The 22348-nt window shown below is 42.9% G+C and overlaps 1 protein-coding gene across 2 annotated transcripts in view; it reads left to right on the top strand.

Moving 5' to 3' along the window:
* The first annotated feature begins 3566 nt into the window (after positions 1 to 3566).
* The window catches only part of LOC110498352 (kinesin-like protein KIF26A), a 129052-nt gene continuing 110270 nt past the window's right edge, over positions 3567 to 22348 (top strand). Inside the window, exons 1-2 of one of the 2 annotated variants that reach the window (XM_036954832.2) lie at positions 3567 to 3830; positions 7955 to 8194. In XM_036954832.2, coding sequence (XP_036810727.2) covers positions 3696 to 3830; positions 7955 to 8194 — 375 coding nt within the window. In that variant the 5' untranslated portion in view covers positions 3567 to 3695. Of the gene's footprint in view, positions 3831 to 7351; positions 7637 to 7954; positions 8195 to 22348 lie in introns of those variants that run through there. The other variant, XM_036954834.2, reaches the window with a different exon arrangement.

The following is a 22348-nucleotide window of genomic DNA, read 5'->3' as shown; positions in this document are numbered from 1 at the left end:
GTAAGAACCTCCCCCTGTTGGAACAGAATAGGGGAGAAGTGTGTGTGTGTGATGAAAATGTGAGATGTTTGAATAATCTGTGAATATGGAAAAATAATCATAATTAAAGACTACAGTTATATTGCGCCTCAAAAAGTTAATCAACCCAAGACACCCAAAAGTATGCTGCCTAGTATTTGCCAATATTATGTTGCCATCCATGCAGTATTTAATCTAGCTGTGTTAGTTCATTAGACTATGTACTATAATAGGCTACATCTGTGTATACCCATCAGATAAATATTTAGCAAGGACCATCATTCTTTGTTTGGTACAGAGTTGATACCTCAGAACATTTCCAGAAATGTGCAGAGAGTGAGTGACTACACTTGGCGTCGTCATCAGGGCGGCTGTATGTTGTACAGCACAGGTTGCAGGTGGAACCCAGCTCAGCCAGTCAGACCTGCATGGCCTTCATTCCTCGCTGAATGAAAAGATTGTGTGAACCTACCCCCAAAACACTATATAAAGAGCTGCTGCTCACTGAAGTCACAGCATAGGCATGAATGGCTCAGATGAAACCTCCACTAACGGTAAGATAACTTTTGTAAAAATATGCCTATTTAGCTTAGGGCCTTCTACAGTAGCCTATGTTAATCTGTCACGGCAAGACACTTAAGTCTAATTGCTCTTGTAAGTGGCCCTGACTAAAATGTAAGAAATGTATTTTCAAACTGCTCTAAAAAATATGAAGTACTGGTGGTGTATTTTAGGCCTACATTGATGGCTGTAAACTGAACAAAAATCTTTGTCTGTTGCAGACAGTGCTCTTTATGCCAGGTTGGACCACCTGAAGTGACGCCTCCTTGTAGTTTGGTCTCTCTGGTGGAGTGGTTCTTAACAGTTCAACAGTTCTTTGCCAAAATTGTGAAATGTTTAGGACCACTTGATCTGGTGGACAAATACTTCCAAGTCAATAGATGAGGTGGCCTACACTGAGTACCATGAATCCTTGAGTATAGCCTAGGCTGATTAGATTGTTAATTAAGAAGAGTGGATAAGACGGATTTCACGCCATGTCTTTAGCATAGCTTAATCAAAGATGCCAGAAGTTTTGAGAAACTTGTTATATTTTTACAACACTGCAGCCTACATTTGTACAGCTATGTTTACCTGTGTATTAACCTTGTTTGATATATACAACAACAAAAAACAATTTGAAAATGAACAGTAGCAGTAAACAGGTTTTAAAAAGCTAGACATTTAAACTATTATATCATCAGCTATGTACATTGTTTTAGCAATGTGCAACTAGTTGTATGACAAGTGGGGGAAGATAAATAAACAGATTAACATAGGTGGTATTTACAATGTTGTTTGAGGTCTACTGGATGGACTTTTCTCATGGCAATGGGCCACAAATCTTGCTTCTGTGATTGCACATTGTGTAATTTCCCCCAACAGATATGGGAGTTTATCAATGTCGGATTTATTTTCAAAGTCTTTGTGGGTCTGTGTGATCTGTGGGAAATACATAACGTCTCTGTCTCTCGCTCGCTCTCGCGTGCCCCCTTGTGTTATTAATGTCAATAGCCTCGTTGTGTCCAACTGTTTCTTAAGTCCAGACAAACAGCGCCTTGGGCATGGTCGCTGTCCGAGGTGGGGCAAATTGGATTCCAGACAGTTTGACACATTTTCAGGTGAAGGATAAACGTCTTTGTTGTTTCAGAAGGAAAGTACAATGAACAGGCTATTGGTAACAAAATAAAGCATCCACGACTAAAAAAATTACATTTTACACCACTATGAATAATGATACCAATGTTTATATCGGAATAACGTTAGCTTTTTTGTGTTGGTGTATGAATCATTCATTAAAGCGCATTCCAAAGATGATTCTCTGCATCCAAGACGCAGATGTCTTTCCTGCTTTCTCAGCACCACGCCAACAACATGACCAATATTCGGTAAATGGTTCTCATGAAGCCCTGTGTACTGCGCAGGTTATCAAGTTGGATAAGATATTGAGCAGTATTAATGATATGCCAGAGCGATTTCCCTACAACAGATGTAGGGGTAGTAGTCCCATGGGATGTGGTCCTTGGGATTTCATCAGCGGCCCAGGGTGACACAAACCTTCTCCAGTGAGGAACTGGGTGGCGGTCGGACATGGTAAATCATCTTTACTACGGAGAGTAATTATTGGTCTTCTGAAGCTTCAGTGAATCCTTCCAGTTAACACGTCTAAGCTGTGGTTGTGTCTGTGCGTATTACTGTTTTTTTTGGTTGAGCGTTTGTTTGTGGTGGAAGTGGGAAATGTGCATAACTGGGTCACATTTAGAGTTTATTATGGGCAACCCACAACCCTAATAAGCCAACTGCATCATTTAAGCCACCTTGATATCCCTCAGGTTAATCTGGCTTCTAAATCGTTTTTTTATCTTATTTTTTATCTCGAGACACACCTGAATAAATAAAGGTTGAATAATATAGACTACCCAATTCTTACATTTGAGTAAACCTAACCATGAGCACACATAATTGTGTATCGAATTGTATTCTGCGCTGGCATAATAACGATGAAATACAATCTTAAAATAAATTGAAAACATTCACACCCACCAAACTATACAGAAGCTTTAAAGAGACATCTTCAAATGGCGTCGGGAACCAGTGAGTTTATGACTGGCTGCTTATCTAATACAAGGTCCTCTGTGCACCCCAGATAAGATGTTTTATTAAGAGAATAGCCTAATGTCCTCTGTTCAGCTATCAAAGCACACACAATATACATGATCTACTTTGAAATTGCCGTTAAAACGGCTCTGTATTTGATAATGCTTTGAAAATAAGACATTATTGTCTTTCAAAGTTTTTTTTACATATTAACATTTGATCTGGAACTGAAAGGCAGCTAAGCCAACAGCCTACATATATTAGCCTCGTAATGAATAGCCCTTAGTTACACAGACACCTGAACGCAAGAGCTGACTCTATGTGCACTGCACTGATCAACTCAGGGTTTTCCCTGCAAAATAGTTCCATTCAAAAAAACGAGATGATCCAACTAAGTTAAATTGGGTCATGGCACAAGTTTTGGTTCATCAAAGATCTCAAACCGGGTCATTGCGAAGCTGTTGGATTGTGCAGGTCTCTCGTGCGTGTTTGCGTTGATAAATTAATTGTGGAGCCTCTAGCAAGTCCGCAGTAAGCGCAGCAAACCGCTGACTGACAGGGGAATTGCGCGACTGGGCGAGTGAGTGAGTGAGTGAGCGAGCGAGAGAGGAGGAAAGAGGGAGAGGGGGTGTGGGACTGCAAAAGGTGGTCCTCCTTAGGCACATGTGATTTCGTTCCGAGACCTACGAGCTGAAAGACCAGGCATGAGTCCAAGGATGGGTAAAACATTTCTATACCTGTGGATATAAAGGTATCGATTACGGATGGATTGTATTGGTTTATTGTCTTGCTGGACTGCTGGCCATGCACGGGAAATATATATTTGCGCTCACGCCGCAATTGTTGGGCATTGAGTGGAGTGGTCATGGAGAGACAGTGAGCTCTCTCTGAGTCATTGTTGGATGTCCGGAATAGCTTTTGATTTGAAATCATGCTATGTTTTGGGGTCTATGAAAATATCTCCTGAAATGGAAATGAATAGACAAATATAGATGTCAATTCGGTAACCCGAGGTGTGGAATATTACGCACTTTTCCCTCATGGCTTTACCAAACTCCTCGGGCTCCTCTGGAGCTGACAAGCCCAACCCCAGTCTCATAGATCTGGGAACATTCTTCGTGGACTCTGATATCATATTTGGATTTACCAGTCATCTTCTGAGGAGAAAAGCAAAGGTGAGTGAGTGCTCTCCAAATAACTGTAACATACACAAACATGAAATGTAACCTAATACACACCCCAACTACCTGGAACATTATAATGATTATAAATAGGTAAATTGATAGACAAAGTCATCAAAGCCTGGATTTACAGGTAGCCTAAACTACAAAGTCAATTGTCTCGGACCCTGTACATCTTAACTTGACGGGCGTCAGGTATTTCAGCACCATGAACAGCTCCCCTGATTGTCCGATGCGCCTCATCAACAATGGCAACTCCATAGCGTGATCGCTGGTTGGGATTCTCTTCTTCAAAATAATTTCAAAAACAGAAGAGAGTAGCAGGGTGGATGGTGCTTTGTGGTCCCAAACACTCATTGCTTTAATAAGCAATGTGGCTACTGTAATCGCGGCGCTAATTCGCTGTGCGCTCTCTCTCCTGTTCAGAAGGCACCGAGCAGTAACAGCCAAAAATGAAGACTCAAAATCATTGACCACAATGACAGACTTGATTGGCCATAGTTTCAGATAAAAACATAATTTTCTTATTTATGACAAAATATTCTGAGTCAATTTTGTATTTGCCTTTTTGGGTGAATAGCTTATGTTTTGTTTCATGTGTAATCGCAAAATTAACGTTTAACAGTATTAAATTGACCTCATTCTCATTCTCACCCCATAAGGACGCCTATAATTTGCTACCAGTTGCGCTGCCAAGCGTGAACCCACTCAACCCAGTCGACGACACAGACAGACAGACAGACAGACAGACAGACAGACAGACAAAGGGCTCCAACTGGGTCATGTGAGGGTAGAAGGGATCCTCACAATGAAGCACGAAGCCGCTGTCGCTTACATCATCAACATGAAATATTTAAAGTTTTTTAATTAAATATTAAACATGGCCCTTATTTTGGGAAATCCGACCTGCAATCTGTGTATTTACCAAAGGATGGCGCCAAAGTAGCAAGAACGGGAAGCATTGGCTGTAAAGCTCAGTAGGTGAGGCTCTGTACTGTGCCCATTGACTTGTCTGTGAAACAATGTCTAAAAATGTGTCTGCTTGTGTGAGAACAGGATACAGCCATTGACTACAATAAACTAGAATCACTATGAATATTTCAAATAATAATGACATTAGGCTATAGAAATAACTCAGTCATTTCCCTACTGTCATGCTATGTATGAGGAGGTCTGATACCAACAGTCTCAGAGACCGTTTCTATCCACAAGCCATGAAACTGTTGAACACTTGAAGTGGCACTTTCTCTCTGCACCTTTGCACACATGCACACATGCACACATGCACTCACTCACTCACTCACTCACTCACTATCACTCACTAATAACAATATATTTACAACAAAAGTAGTGCACTGGGCTTTACAACTCCTGCATTAGCGCACCAATACAGCTGTCTGCAGCGCGGGGAAAAATGTTCTCTCACAAAAGTAATGCACTGGTCCTGTACTAGTCCTGTATTCAGGGCTGGTCCTGACCATTGCGAGAAAATAATATTGTCAGTCCGCACAACTAGAATAGTCCCAGTAAGCAAAATTATGTTGAAAATATGTCTAAAATACGTAATTTCCAGACGTTGAAATGGAATGGATTAATTTAATTGTAAATCAAAATGACTGTAAATTGTTGTTTTTTCTTCACCTTTTTAGAACATTGACATGTTGATGGTGTCCCAGTATGCCAATAGCCTACTGTCAAACTGGGACACTCTTCTCTGCCATTTTAATGCAGAACAAATATTTTGGGCGTTATGAAATACATGTTTTCTGAATAGAAATCCATTTTGTAAATAGGATCAAATGTTCAATTTAATTTTCCTCAAATCTGCCATCAGCTAGCTTGCTAGAAAAAGCTAGCATAGCTACACTTTACGTAGAAATATATTACCTCACCAAAATTACAAATCCTTGCTAGCTATATTCATAACCATACAGGTATATGATGACGGTTTATTTTTGCTGTATTTGACTCGGTGACAATAAAACAGTAATTGACATTGTTGAGGGGTGAGGTCTTTTTGGTTTCATTCTACAAATGTCCATTAGAGTGTAGTGTTGAGAATGTTGAGCTGATAGGTCTAGATGAAGTTAACTTTATTTTATTTACAGGCTATACAATTACATCTGGGCTACACCATACAATTCTAATCAAATATGATGATAATGAATATAATAATAATATTCCACAAAAATACATAAAACATGTTTGACTACATTTAATTTGTATGAATAGTTTACGTTTCTAGTTAAAATATTGAAATGACTCATGTACTCTCTAATTTATACTTCTTTACAATAAAGAATTGAGTGTCCCAATTTGCCAGTATTGACTGGAAATATTTGGTCTCGGCACAATTTGTGTTTGAAGAAGAGTCACCCATCCTGGTTTTAACATTTATATGTTTTATTTTGTATAATGTAGTAGAGTTATGAAGCTAGAAAACGAAAGTGTCCCATTTTACCAATACACACCACACCCTATGTTAGAATACTTTTTGGACTGAACGTTGGTGGAGCGTGCAGCGATGATTCTCTACACAGCACCCTGGAGAGGCGCTGGGAATGGAAACATAATATTTTGGTCCCTGCATAAGCCAAAGTGGGCACTTCTTATCACAGGGCGGCATCAGCACTCACCTAAAAAGCCCATATACCACTGGTTGAGAGAAATTCTCATTGTTTTTGTGCATAATTATGTGAGGTTTTATGTGTTGTTGGAGGTGTGTCTTGGTCAGTTAGGCTCAGAAAAGTCCACCCTCTTCAATCTGCTGCCATAGACGGCCGCATAATCCTGCCCAATTAGCGGGCCAGCCTTGCCTGCATTAACAGACCGATGTTTCCCTCTGCAGTGTAGGGAAAAAATATCAACAAAAGAAGTGCACTGGGAATTTACTGCTCCCGTATAAGGGGACCGATACAGCCGTCTGCAGCGCAGGAAGAAATGTAGCATTCGTGCCACACACACATCACAATTGTTGCTACTACCAGACTCTTATTTACAGTATATTGCTTATACTGCACAATTTAAACACTTGCACCCCAATCCCCCCTTTCTCTGATAGATGTCTAAATATTGAACTATAATGTGTGCTTTCCTGTATTATTCTAAAATGTTTATTATATTCTACTGAGCCATTTACTTTATGTTCATATATCTTATATTTTATTATGTATTATTGTTCCATTCTCGAGAAGGAACCTGCAAGTAAGCATTTCGTTAGACGGTGTACTGTATTCCATGTGTATCCTGTACATACGACTAATACAACCTGAAACTACTGCAATACATTGATAAAAGCAGCAATTACAATGGGCAAGTTCAGCTTGATAAATATCTAGCCTAATAACCTACAAACCTAATACAACTATCACACATTGAACTACCACGTCTGATCCATGAACCTACGGTTTTTAAGTGATTTACTATTGCAGTGTCAAATCATGCGCCAAAAAGTTTCCCAAAAGTTGTCTTGTGAACCCCACCCATTTAAAAGAGTTGATTCCCGCCCACCGTGCGCAGTGAGGACCAAAACTTCACTTCACTCGTATTGATTGTATTGTCATGGGACTGATCCAGTGCAGCACACAACCATGGTTATTAGTCTACTCTCTACAGAAGTGGTAGCTAGCAGACGGGTTTGCTTTAGTCACAAGTGTGTAGGGACTGACACTTCAATTTACAACTACGCAGTTGAGTGTATGTGAGAACTACGTCTAGTAGGTATACCCAGACCAAGGAGAATGAACTCATTTCGGGGAAATGCAACTCATGGACGGGACCCTGACAACTGCAGGTTTACTGTAAGTGTTTAAAGCATATAAAGTGTTTTACACATACAGTTAAAGTGTTCGGTTCCGATTTACAAGTACACCTGTCGCAGCACACCCTTTTGTTTTGGATCGCATTTAGCCTACCTCTGCAGATTGGTAATGCTCATGTCTACATATTCATATTGACATTCATGCAGTTTGTCAAGGTATTCAACAAACAACTCCAGACAAGTAACGTTATGCTTCCACACCTGTGGTTGTGCGTCTACAAGTTTGAATCCATTGTATTTTCCTACATAGAAATCAATGAATCTATTTGAACTGACTTGCGTTTCTCTCCTGACGAAGGTGGAGGGTTGTCCCAGCGGAGAGTCGCCGTTCCCTCTTGATCTGAATACCAGGAAAATACTTCACTCATCCGAGTATGCGCGGTGTAACAGCCGGCCACCACCCGAGGGCGCTGGGTCGGTGACTGTCTCCGAGTCAGAGAGAAGGGACTGCAAAGGAAGCTTTTGCCAACAATGTCAAATTAATGTGACTGAGCTGAAGAGGCAAGCGCTGGCCTTGGCAGACCCAAGTTCACTAAAGGTTTGTGAATACATGTTTAACTTTACTTTGAGTCTCAAGGCTGGTCGTATTTGACCAGTAATGCAAAGTAATACTTTTCATCAATTGTACACCAAGGCTCCCTACAGTTGATCAACCTGAATTGACACCACCATGACTCTGCTGATCTGTGCTCTTGGTTTATTTTTGTGAATATTGCAATGACATGGTAATAACCTCTTCTTTCCTCCCCCCTCTTGTAATGAGTCCAGTGAGGTGGGTCTTACGTTTATTATGAGGCATGTGGTAATGGGTGATCAGTGTGTGTTTGTTCACCTCATGCTCTGTTGGCGTAACAGGGACAGGCTGCCTTGGTTCCACTCATGTACTGCAGGTGATATAAGGGCACAGATGGCATGCTCAGAATAAAGCGTGCAGCCACCCTCCTCCCAGTGTAGATAGCTGTAGGCATGCAGTGTGATTCTGCAGGTTTCTGACTATGTCATGAGTCATGACCCATGCTCCAGCTTTGCTTTGTGGTCTTCATCCCTGATGGGCACCTCTCTGATGGTTTTACGTTTGTACCCACTGCCCATTTGCCTATGATATAGTCCAGTGCGATGGGTACACAACGGCAGGGTGAGACATGGCTGTAAGACTTGTGAGCTCTGTATTCCCAGCATGTAGTAGCTGTGGCTAGGGCTGTGTTGATTGTCAAGCAAATAACTGTCTGTCTCACGGTAATTGACCGTTAATTAATAAACACATTTATCATCTCCTGGCTTCCACATATAGCCTACAAGCCATTTAAAAAAGGTGAATAAATCTATGTAATATAACCTACACCTTCACAATAAATTCATTATTTATTTTAGACTGGTCTAAAAAAGCACGCTATGAAGAAAATGTAGTCTATTTCAGTGTTGAGCAGTTAACAAAGAAATAGGTACTCCTATATGCTTAATTTAGAGTTGTTAATGTAACTTTAGTTGTTCTACAAACGTTGTTTAGATTTTTAATACATTGTAAGGCTGCATGATGAGACTAATGATGATTTGAAAGTCCCTTGAAAGGCACGAGCTCTGCTTTGTTTTTGTGCAGGCTGTACACACTCCAATAGTCTCTCATTCACAATTTGACAAGCACTTGATAATGCCGCAAATGTCACAGCGGCATCCCCTTGTTGGCCGTAATGCACCCTAAAATAATCCATGCCTTTTGCGGCCCGGAGTACTGCATTGTGCCCTTCTCCCTGAGTGTGCTGCGCAATCCCAAGCGTCTCTCACTCACATGGCTCTCTGTCACGTGATCGGGTCTTCTCACAGGCTACAAGTCAGACACATCAAATCAAATCAAAGTTTATTTGTCACGTGCGCCGAATACAACATGGTTGGAATGAAATGATACCAGATTACTTTAGAAAAAATTGCCGTTGACTGATGAGATCAAATGATGACATAAAGATCCATTGTGTTGAACACTGTGCGATGTTTAACAGTGAGAATGGCAGAATGGTGAACTTACTAAATGATTAGAGTTGGCTGTGTTATATTCGGTTGATTCTTGTGTAAATATTTTCCGTCTGGATTTTAATGATTACATTACAGTGAAATGCTTACTTACAGGCCCTAACCAACAGTGTGACTTTTTAAAGTAAAAAATTGGTATTAGGTGAACAATAGATAAGTAAAGAAATAAAAACAACAGTAAAAAGACAGTGAAAAATAACAGTAGGGAGGCTATATACAGGCACCGCGCAACTGCGTGCATCCTTATTAAATTCCGAGGTGCATATTGAAGATTTTGGAAGAACTGTCCACATTTACTTTTCGTCAGCCAACAAGATGATTATGCCTAACAAAGAGCAAAAGCACTAGCCTATGTCAATCTGCTATCCCCTTAGTACAAAAGTCGACCTATTCTATTCTGTGCGACAAACAAATATTCCAAACAGTCAGTAGGACAGTTGTAGGATGAGATAGATCCCAAATTAATACAACTACTAGCATCAAAAAAATACTTTTTAATGAAATGTGGCTGATGCAACAGATCAGAATGTTTACCATAAATTATGATAATGTCAAACCCTGACCATAGAGAGCCTTTTATTCTCTATGTTGGTTAGGTCAGGGTGTGACTAGGGTGGGTTATCTAGGTTATTGTATGTCTATGTTGGCCTGGTATGGTTCTCAATCAGAGACAGCTGTTTATCATTGTCTCTGATTGGGGATCATATTTAGGCAGCCATTTCCCCCACTGTGTTTTGTGGGATCTTGTTTTTGTGTAGTTACTGTTGAGCACTGCATTTACTTCACGCTTCGTTTGTTCTGTATTGTTTTGGTGAGTTTAATTTATTTAACATGTGGAACTCTACGCACCCTGCGCCTTGGTCCGTTAATTTTTTATACGATTGTGACAGAAGATCCCACCACAACAGGACCAAGCAGCGTGCCCGGGAAGAGAAGGTATCCTGGGCTTGGGAGGAGATAAAGGAGGAGAAGACATCCTGGACTTGGGAGGAAATTATGGCTGGAGACGAAAGCCTTCCATGGAAGCAGACGCAAGCGGTGAGGGAAGGACAGCGACGACGCCAGGGTTCGCGGCCACAACGCAAGCCCAAAAGACAGCCCAAACCGTGTTTTTGGGGGGGGCACACGGGGTGGTCGGCGATGCTGAGGGGTGAGTCAGAGACCGAGGAGGAATATTGGGATAGATTGAGCGAGGAGTGGTTGGCGAAAGTTGAGGAGAGTGATGAGAGAGAGCTGTTGGTTTGGCTGGAGAGGCAAGACAGCAGATAGCAGCACCCACTCGTAGCACACGCTCCAGCAGGTATATCTCACTGGTCACCCCCAAAGCCAATTCCTCCTTTGGTCACCTTTCCTTCCCGTTCTCTGAAGCTGGAAATTCGCATCTCCCTCACTAGCTTTAAGAACCAGCTGTCAGAGCAGCTCACAGATCACTGCACCTGTTCATAGCCCATCTGTATACAGCCCATCTATCTACCTCATTCCCATACTGTATTTATTTATTTTCCTCCTTTTGCACCACAGTATCTCTACTTGCACATCCATCTTTTGCACATCTACCATTCCAGTGTTTAATTGCCATATTGTAATTACTTCGCCACCATGGCCTATTTATTGCCTTAACTCCCTTTACCTTACCTCATTTGCACTCACTGTATATAGACTTTGTTTTATTTTTTTTCGACTGTATTATTGACTGCATGTTTTGTTCATTCCATGTGTAACTCTGTGTTGTTGTATGTGTCGAACTGCTATGCTTTATCTTGGCCAGGTCGCAGTTGCAAATGAGAACATGTTCTCAACTAGTTTACCTGGTTAAATAAAGGTGAAATAAAAATAAATAAAAGAGACAGTTGCCCTGAGGAGCGTGTTAGGCGTCCGATGCCACCTCTGCCAGCACTCCGCACTCTCTTTGAGGAGAGTGTCATCGTTCCGGTACAATGTCTGCCGGTTCTACGGACTGGTTCTACGCACGTGCCTCCACAGCCCGGTACGTCCTGTGCCAGCTCCCCGCACTTGCCGTGCGAAGGTTGTCATCTGTCCAGGACACGTTGTGCCAGTTGTGCCAGCTCTACGCTCCAGACCTCCAGTGCGCCTCCACGGCCCAGTATGTCCTGTGCCGGTTCTACGCACCGTGTCTCCAGTGCGTCTCCACAGCCCGGTACGTCCTGTGCCAGCTCCCCGCACTTGCCGTGCAAAGTGTGTTAAAGTTCCGGTGCCATTAATGCAGGCTATACGCACCATGTCTCCAGTGCGCCTCCACAGCCCAGTACGTCCTGTGCCTCCTCCTCGCACTATTCCTCAAGTGCGCCTTCTCAGTCAGGTACGTCCTGTGCCTGCTCCTCACACTCTCCCTCAAGTGCGCCTTCCCAGTCAGGTGCGTCCTGTGCCTACTCCCTGCACTCGCCCTGAAGTGTGTGTCACCAGTCTGGCGCCACCTGTGCTGGCTCCACGCATCAGGCCTCCTCCAGTCCGGAGCTTCCGGCGACGGTCCCCGGTCCAGAGCTTCCGGCGACGGTCCCCGGTCCGGAGCTTCCGGCGATGGTCCCCGGTCCGGAACCTCCTGAGACAGTCCACGGTCCGGAACCTCCTGAGATGGTCCACGGTCCGGAACCTCCTGAGACGATCCACGGTCCGGAACCTCCAGCTCCAGGGCAGGAGCCTTCCTCTGCGCCGATGCCCAGTCCGAGCACGGCATCCAGTCCCGCTCCATGGCAGGAGCCTTCCTCTGCGCCGATGCCCAGTCCGAGCAGCGGCGTCCAGTCCAACTCCATGGCAGGAGCCTTCCTCTGAGCCAATGCCCAGTCCAGGCACGGCGGTCAACTCAGCTCCATGGCCGGAGCCTTCTTTGGCGCCGGTGCCCAGTCCGGGTGCGGCGTACAACCCAGCTCCATGGCCGGGGCCCTCCTCTACGCCGATGCCCAGTCCGGGCACGGTGTTTTACCTGGCTCCATATCCGCGAGCGGAGTGGGTACTTCGCCCCGTTCCCGGAGCCGCCCCCGACGTTAGATGCCCACCCGGACCCTCCCCTATTGAGTCAGATTTTGCGTCCGGAGTTCGCACCTTTGGGGGGGTACTGTCATGCCCTGACCGTAGAGAGCCTTTTATTCTCTATGTTGGTTAGGTCGGGTGTGACTAGGGTGGGTTATCTAGGTTAATGTATGTCTATGTTGGTCTGGTATGGTTCCCAATCAGAGGCAGCTGTTTATCGTTGTCTCTGATTGGGGATCATATTTAGGCAGCCATTACCCCCACTGTGTTTTGTGGGATCTTGTTTTTGTGTAGTTACTGTTGAGCGCTGCATTTACTTCACGCTTCGTTTATTCTGTATTGTTTTGGTGAGTTTCATTTATTTAACATGTGGAACTCTACGCACCCTGCGCCTTGGTCCGTTAATTCTTTATACGATTGTGACAGAAGATCCCACCACAACAGGACCAAGCAGCGTGCTCGGGAAGAGAAGGTATCCTGGGCTTGGGAGGAGATAAAGGAGGAGAAGACATCCTGGACTTGGGATGTGGAACTCTACGTACGCTGCGCCTTAGTCCGTTAATTCTTTAGACGATCGTGAGAGATAAGCTATTAGGCTATTTCTTCACATTATAAGTGCAGCATTGCACACATGGTAGTAGGCTATAAGCGCAAATGTTCCATTAGCGGAAAACACCATTATCAAAAGTGACAACAAATGCAATTATGCATGTAATGCTTTTATTATAAAGGTGCATTTTTATGGTGTAAATGATCTTCCCCCAAACTTGAAACTCAGGTGCTGCTTATATGTGTCAGTTAGGCTCTACACCCCTTGTAAAACGGGTTAATGTGCTTAATTTTAAGAAATTATTTGGCCACTTTAATTGTGATACAAACCTTATTAAAACATGTAGGCCTATGGGCTGTTCTACATGAAGTGTGCAACTATGAGAATTGTTGCAACCTCTATTTGTAGCCTATTCAACCTAAATTTCGTGTCATCTGAGATCCCCAAAGATTGGAAAGCTGCTGCGGTCATCCCCCTCTTCAAAGGGGGAGACTCTCTAGACCCAAACTGTTATAGACATATATCCATCCTGCCCTGCCTTTCTAAAACCTTCGCAAGCCAAGTTAATAAACAGATCATCGGTCATTTCGAATCGCACCGTACCTTCGCCGCTATGCAATCTGGTTTCCGAGCTGGTCATGGGTGCACCTCAGCCACACTCAAGGTCCTAAACGATATCATAAACGCCATCGATAAAAGACAGTATTGTGCAGCCATCTTCATCGACCTGGCCAAGGCTTTCGACTCTGTCAATCACCACATTCTTATTGTCAGACTCAGCAGCCTTGGCTTCTCAAATGACTGCCTCGCCTGGTTCACCAACTACTTCTCAGATAGAGTTCAGTATGTCAAACCGGAGGACCTGTTGTCCGGACCTCTGGCAGTCTCTATGGGGGTGCCACAGGGTTCAATCCTCGGGCCGACTCTTTTCTCTGTATATATCAATGATGTCGCTCTAGCTGCTGGTGATTCTCTGATCCACCTATACGCAGATGACACCATTCTTTATACATCTGGCCCTTTTTGGACACTGTGCTAACAAACCTCCAAACGAGCTTCAACGCCATACACTCCTTCCACGGCCTCCAACTGCTTTTAAATGCTGGTAAAACTAAGTGCATGCTCTTCAACCAATTGCTGCCTGCACCCTCCCGCCCGACTAGCATCACTACTCTGGACGGTTCTGACCTAGAAAATGTGGACAACTACAAATACCTAGGTGTCTGGTTAGACTGTAAACTCTCCTTCCGGACTCACATTAAGCATCTCCAATTCAAAATTAAATCTAGAATCGGCTTCATATTTCGCAACAAAGCCTCCTTTGATTTAGAATGGACTATTATCATGCACCTGTATCGAAACAGGGGCAGTGGAAAAAATACATGTCATCTATGCACTTAAATAGCAAATGGAGGACTCTTCTCCCATGGTTTATTTTCATGCCAGCCTGGTAGGCTATACTCCTGTTGTAAATATAAGCAATGTGCTTAATATTAGGAACGTTGAGAAATAAATATAATAGGCCTAACCTATAAAAAGCTGATGGGATCCTCATATTTTTATTAGCGACCATCACTCTGTTTTCTCACGCAATTGCATAGCCTATAGAAATGTTGCGACATGAGCTCATGGGCTCTCATGGGGTGGCAGGTATCCTAGTGGTTAGAGCGTTGGACTAGTAACCGAAAGGTTGCAAGATCAAATCCCCGAGCTGACGGGGTAAAAATATGTCATTCTGTCCCTGAACAAAGCAGTTAACCTCGAAAACAAGAATTTGTTCTTAACTGACTTCCCTAGTTAAATAAAGGTAAAAAAGTGCTTGATTAGATTTTCAAATATGTTTGCATTGATCTCTTAGTGATTAGAGGGACAATAGAGTGCAGAGTACCAGACAGTTAGCAAGTTTGGTAGGCTACAAATGACCATCAGAGCTTGGAGAAGCCTAATTACCATGACGAAACAGTCATGTAAAATTTGACTGCCTTCATGACTCGTGTCCGCCAGACTGGCGATAATACGGTCACCGCAAAAGCTGTGGCTATAACTCCCCATACCAACACACCTTATTATAGAGCTGCTTTTGTCCTCTGGTTGGGTGTAGAGGTAATACATATCAAGTCCTTCTCCAATGTAAATACTGGAGTCATGAGAGGCTGTGGGGTAATGACTTCAATTATAATGTCCCAGTCTTCCTGTGAAGTTTTTTATTTATCTTCTCACGGCCACACGCTGTTTATGGATGTGAAACCTCAGCGTCTGAGACCGAAAGGTCTTTGGAAGTGTCTCATTGTTTTGCTAAACAATGCTTATCTCTTTATTATGTTGTCTGGAGAGAGGGGGGGGGGGGGGGGGGGGCAAGGACGGAGAAAATAAGCAAGTGGCAGAGTCTGAGGAGGAAGTTAAGTCCCAATTGACCTTCGCCATGCATTGAAAGTGTTCCTGTATGGCTCGCCCCACAATTCCCATCGCTGTTAAATATCGGCCCTCAGACTTTTTGTTGTTGTTGCTTTTGCGTGAGTTTGCCCCAGGGTTTCTTCTCCTTTGTTGTGTTGAGGGACGGTCTCATGCTTATCTTGGATTACAAACCCTCCAGCCTCCTCTGAATCCCCTCAACACCTAATGTCTTATGGGAACAGGGAGATACAGGACAGGGAAAAACTTTCCTCTGTATGTGTGGTCTAGTCTCTATATGGGTTTGCCTAAATCATATCAGATCTCTATATATTGAAGCACCAGGTATGTCCTCCCTCCCCAAACAGACATACACTATCCCACCTGCCAGTCCTTCTCCATGGGAACTGATTCCTCTCTCAGTTACCTGTGTGGTCCTCTCCAGGTGTGGAGGGGTTGGAGGGTGGGATGGGGGCTGCCCCTTCCTTCTCCTATTATACACATGTTGATGGCTAAATAGGTCCCTAATTTTAAGGTGGTAAACAGTCGAGGCATGGTGCTCTTATTGTGCTTGCCTCATGGTATCAATTTCTCCAGCTGCAGGAGAAAGGGCTCAATTGTCCTGTTGGGCCTGTGCTGCCCACCTGGAGGCTCTGGACTGGATGTGGTAATGGATGGATGGCTTTCACAGATTTCCTTTGGTGGACGAGAGTCAGGTGATGTGTGGTGGAAAGATTGCTGTACTGGGTTATTGGTGCTCCTGGCATCAGAGCCACAGAGTTCTGCTGTACCTGTCATGTGAGAGCGGAGGCTGTTTATGTGAGGGCTCCCCCCTCCTTGCCCTATCCTCCTGCCGTCCCATTTTTGTGATGAGGAAGTCAGCCTGCCCCATATACCCCCCCCCCCCCCCCAACCCCCAGACCCCCCGACTTCCAGTAGACTAATATTTTGAGTAGCAGTAACAACCGACATATAAATTCAAGGAAGACAGTTTGGGTTGAATGGGTGTGTTATTCTGAATCCCTAGGCAGGGACTGGCTTGGGTAACTTCACTGGGAAATACACAGACACTTTCGTGGCTTTCGTGTTATCCTGTTTGTCTTTCAAAGAACCCTATCAGGTCAGTCTAACGTTGTTGTGACTCATTGGGGAACTTGAAGAGATCCTGTTCTCACTAGTGTCTCTATATTCTGGGCCACTGGCTCAGTGTCAACCTGAAGGAGCTCAGAGTAGCAGCAGCCAGCATACACTACAGCTGGGCTGGGAGGGAGACGGCTGCTGCTGTGCTGTGAGGTGTTGTCGAGGGAAACGCAGGGTCAGCATTAGAACAATGAAGGTGACAGATTATTTTCTTTATGGTCTGCTGCAGCTTGCACAACCAGTGACAGCAATTAGTATTTTTTCACTCTTGCCGACTTTAAGTACCTGTCTCATTTTCAGAGGAGCCGTTCCCGTGTCACCGACATCTTTTGTTTTAATATTTATAGCTGGCATGTGCTTTGTCTGACATCACCCATTCCACTCCACCTCACTTAATACAGCCAATCACGTAATACCTACTAATCTCAATACAATATGTCAAGTCTCAACTTAGAGTAATACTAAAGCTTAACTCTGTCATGATGGAGTTTTGTCCTTGAGGTAAGACCCTGCTCTAAAGTAAAATACAGTGACTTGGACACATTAACTAGACATTGTTAGACAGAAGAGCATTACAGAATAATGGGCGTTGCTTAAGAGGCAGCTGAAGTGGAGACACTGAGGTTCTGCAGAATTGATTCTCACCCCCAATCATTCAACTGGTTAATGTACAGTATTTGATTCATATCATTAAAACCTAACAAGACTCTTCAATGGTAAATGGCAGACAGTTTGGATGACTACAGCAGACATTACACTATATTTAATGTGCCTGGACATGAAGGCAAGGTAAGGTATAATCGGGGGAAAGATGGTCACTTAAAGGCTAACTTCAGGTTCAAAGCACTAATTACCCCTCTCCCGTAATCAGAGGATCTGTCAACATTCAACATGCCTATAGAAAGACAATACCTGTACACCTGGCTCAGATCCACCCGCACTTAATGAACAATACCCCCTCCTACATGCCTTCAGATGGTTTCTGCCCTGAAAGGGTTACTCAATATTTTGGCCGTGCCATGTGATGGATTGGGAGGAGGAAGGTTTGTTTTGTCTGCACTGTCAGCCATCTCATGAAAAGTTAAGGAGCTGTCAGTGACAACAATGGGCCATTGGGTTTCTAAAGGCCCTAAAGCCCAGCGGTATTGTGACCCAGAAGGGCTTTAATTCCTCAGCCATGGCCAGGCAGCAACATCTGAAACCCCTGGTCTAGACATGCTGACAGTTACTTGATATGGTGGTTGAAATGAGTATTCTCCCTCCATATCTCTGACTATCACCCAAACCTTGAAAGAGAAAAAAGGGCTCAGGGAAGGAAAACCATTGTTTGTTAGGTATACAAGCTGGTGTATCGATACTCTGCTTTCAAAGCTTGCATCCCTGAAGCTCATTGTCAAGCAAAGTTTATAGTTGATGAAAGACACTGTACAAACAATGTCCTTTAGAAACGTTCCTTCATGTTTCACTTCTACTTTGTTTGTATTCTCACTGTGTTCAATTTAAGAGCATTGTAAATTAACCAATATATTTATTGGTTGAAATGTTTTCGATTCCAGTCGCTTCCATTGTGTATGTTTAGAAATGTGTGTGTGTGTGTGTGTGTGTGTGTGTGTGTGTGTGTGTGTGTGTGTGTGTGTGTGTGTGTGTGTGTGTGTGTGTGTGTGTGTGTGTGTGTGTGTGTGTGTGTGTGTGTGTGTGTGTGTGTGTGTGTGTGTGTGTGTGTACGTACTGTATGTCTTTGTTTTTTGTACAGCCAGGGCCAGTGTGAGTTTATGCAGGGTTGTTCTGATGGCTAGAAGAGATAAGTAGGTATTGTGTTATGACTGCAACAAGGGTACAGGTCAGTCATACAAGCACCATAGCCTACACCCCCACATAGGCACTTATAGTATATACTAAGACATAAGAATATGAATTCAGAGTGGACTTCACAAACTGCAATGATTACCCAGAATGATTAACAGAGAAAGCCTTGCAGCGGTTTAAGGGTTTGTAGACTTGGATTAATCTGAACAGTTGGAGGTAGAGGTCAGTGGTAGGCAGATCTCACCTCTCTCTTATCCTCTGACCTCTGACCACAGGGAAAGCAGGTTTACTGCCCCAGGGCAGTGTCTGTAGCTAGGTGGTGGAATGGACCGGGCATTGTGGAGGTGGTGAATGAAGTGTTTTATTGGTGTTTGCAGACAATGACTGAACAGGCCTGCTATTTGCTCACAAGCTGATAATGAATAACTACATTGATATGTGTAAGAGCAGACGATGAACAGGTAGGCCTAGTTTCGACAGTATGTATTTATATATATAGACAGGATAGAACTCTAATCTTGTGCTACATGTCCTTTAAGGAAAGTGGACTCCACCATTGTCACGGTTGTCTTAAGAACGGGACCAAGGTGCAACGGAGGTTGAGTTCCACATATTTATTTAAAAAAGTGAAACTTAAAGCAAAAACAATAAATCAATAAACAAACAACAAAATGTGACTACGTGGTGCACAGGCACAAACACAAAATAATATCCCACAAACACAGGTGGGAAAAAAAGCTACTTAAATATGATCCCCAATTAGAGACAACGATTACCAGCTGCCTCTAATTGGGAATCATACAAAAACACCAACATAGAAAATATAAACTAGAACACAACATAGAAATTATAAACTAGAATACCCCCTAGTCACGCCCTGACCTAATACACCATAGAGAAACAAGGGCTCTCTATTGTCAGGGCGTGACAACCCTTCTGCACTGAGGCCCTCTGGCCACTAGGGACTTGTGTGCCATACTTGGCCTGTTTTCCCAAAAGCATCTTATGGCTAAATTCATTTTTAGAACCTTCGTAGGAGCATTGTTAAATCTCAGAGCTGTTTCCTAAAACCATTGTTATTAACGTTGCACTTGAAAACGCTCATAATCTAATGCCTGCCTCAGACCACTCGTAGAACAGCATTTTTAGATTTAAGATGCATTTTTGCGCTCCCGTGTCACTTTATACACAGAAGGTCTACTAAACATGGTTTATCCATGTCTCTATGACTGCTGATAACTTCCCAACAAAGTTGACTACAAATACCAAGTTGCAAGTGTTTTTGCAATTAATACAAACAGACATAAAAACTGAGATGCCTGCATTAAAATATAAACAATAAGCTATAGGCCTATTTCAATCATATTGAAATGAATTTCATGTTCAGTCAATTGAGATCTATTTTGCTACTTGTAAGCTACTGTCTGTCATTTGTCACAATATATTTAATGTGTAGCCGACAGTGGCTATTTTAGCATGGAAATCTAAACAATATATTAATTGCACTATAACGTAACTATAACGGCCGTTGGTGGAAGAAGGTGAGGACCAAAGCGCAGCGTGGTACGTGTTCATCATTTTATTAATGGAACTGAACACTGATTAACAAAACAACAAACGAGAACAACCGAAACAGCTCCGTCAGGTGCAAAACAGAAAATAACTACCCACAACCCATAGTGGGAAAACAGGCTGCCTAAGTATGGTTCTCAATCAGAGACAACGATTGACAGCTGCCTCTGATTGGGAACCATACCAGGCCAAACACATAGAATTACAACACACAGAACAAAACATAGAATGAAAAACAAATAATGCCCACCCCAACTCACGCCCTGACCAAACCAAAATAGAGACATAAGAAAGGAACTAAGGTCAGGACGTGACAGTGACAAACGGTGCCCACAAACTGTTTGGGCCTACATGAAGTCCCAACATCTTACCACTGCTACAATGTCAAAGGAAAAAAATACAAAAATAAAAAATACACCTGGCTATCAGCGGAGCCTTGTCTGGCAGCAAAACAGTTCATTCAGCCTCATTTACTGCCTTTTGAAAAAACATACAGTAGCTGGTATGGCCCTTTGTGGGCAAATTTTGTCATCAAAGTCTGTAATTTTCTGGATTTATGGTGCTTTCAAAACAACTGGGAACTCTGAAAAAAAACAAAGCCAAATCATAATGACGTCATTGATCTTCAGGTTGTAGCTCTAGAAAGAGGCCAGATTTACAATTCCAAGTTGGATGACCTTTCAAAACGTTTTTTCCAAGTCGGAGCTCGTTTATTCCCGACTTCCCATTTGTCTTGAACTCACTGAAGTCAAGTTTTGAGCACGGCACAAATCATGCTTCATTGACAGCATGGCCAATGTTGGAAAACTTGGAAAAGAGCCCTTTAATCCCAGATTTGGGACCACACAGCCACTCCACTGAATAGCAAGCTAGTGATTACTTTGCAATGCTTGCAGTTAGACACTGTCACTGATTCCTTCCAAACCACTCATTGTTGAATTTGCAATTTCCAACTTGTTGTGTAATGTTTATGTCCAATGGCCGATGAGCACCGATACATTTTATCAATAATTTCTCTTCATTATTTCTCTTCATATGATAAGGATTTAAAAGGATTTGCCAGTAGATTGTTGACTTAATTCATGATGATTAATGCTAGCTAAGATTTTGAAAGTATGATGTTGACATGATTAGTCCAATCAAAACTAATGTGATTTGACTTCATTTCATCTGTGGCCAATGACCTTGAACCTTCTTGGATGGGCACTTCTAATGTAACTCTATGGCAGCACCCAGGGCGCTAGAATTTTCTAGCTCTACCCTTAGACTTGACCGTGATGTAGTGTCCCCATGAGTGACAGAACACTGAGCCAATCAGGGCACAACGTTCAGTATTTTCTGCTGGCTTGCCCCACCACCTCAGAAAGCACTGAGCTAGGCTGAAACACCTGCATTTTTTGGAGCTGCCTTACTCAAGAAAACAAAAAAAAGACCATGTTTGTATGCGGCTTTATTAACTCAATGATAAATATTTTTTTTTAATGATATATCTATATCTTTTTATTGTTTGCAATATGTGGCATGTATTAATGCTAAAATTATATGTAAAATAGGCAAGCCCAACATTTATTTTTTATTAATATTATTATAACTTTTTGCTAAAAATGTGTGGCTCAATGAAACCCCACCAGCCCTGAATGACAGGTCACCACTGTGCTCAATGATCTGTGATTTAGTACATTTGTATTGGGTAAGCATTAGAATAATCTCCCTCAATATTTGCAGCCATAGGTGGTAATCCGTCGTCAGTATTGTCAAATAATTATAATGTTAAGGAAAGATTTGAACTGAGAAAGCTGATCCGGGTGCAGCGCTCCCTTTTTCTTTTGATCCTATCAGTTCCAATGAGGCACTTACTGACCGTTCTCTCTGCGTAGTGTTTTGGGAAAAGCATATTACATCTTCGGCCGTTGTAGGAAAGATGCATCGTTAAACACGTCTAAGCCTAAGTTCCATCGCAATCGGGAAACCAGGCCCTGGTCAAATAAAAGCCAAAGTACCCATGTACAGGTGTGTGAGATTGCTTGGTCAATGGTTGACTTGAGAATGTGCATGTAATGTATTTGTAACATTGTCATGCAATTTCTCACCTTCATGGATTTCTTTCAGCTGAAGATGTTAAAAACGGTTTAAAAGGGTTACTGTGATTTCAGCCAAGTCATTGCCACACGTTTTTTTTTCTGAAGTAAGGTGAAAAAGGAATTTACTTAACCGTGCTAT

This window comes from Oncorhynchus mykiss, chromosome 19 (genome assembly GCF_057628025.1).
Source record: "Oncorhynchus mykiss isolate SJ-2025 chromosome 19, ASM5762802v1, whole genome shotgun sequence".
Taxonomy (NCBI): domain Eukaryota; kingdom Metazoa; phylum Chordata; class Actinopteri; order Salmoniformes; family Salmonidae; genus Oncorhynchus; species Oncorhynchus mykiss.
This window is presented reverse-complemented; position numbering and strand designations above follow the sequence as displayed.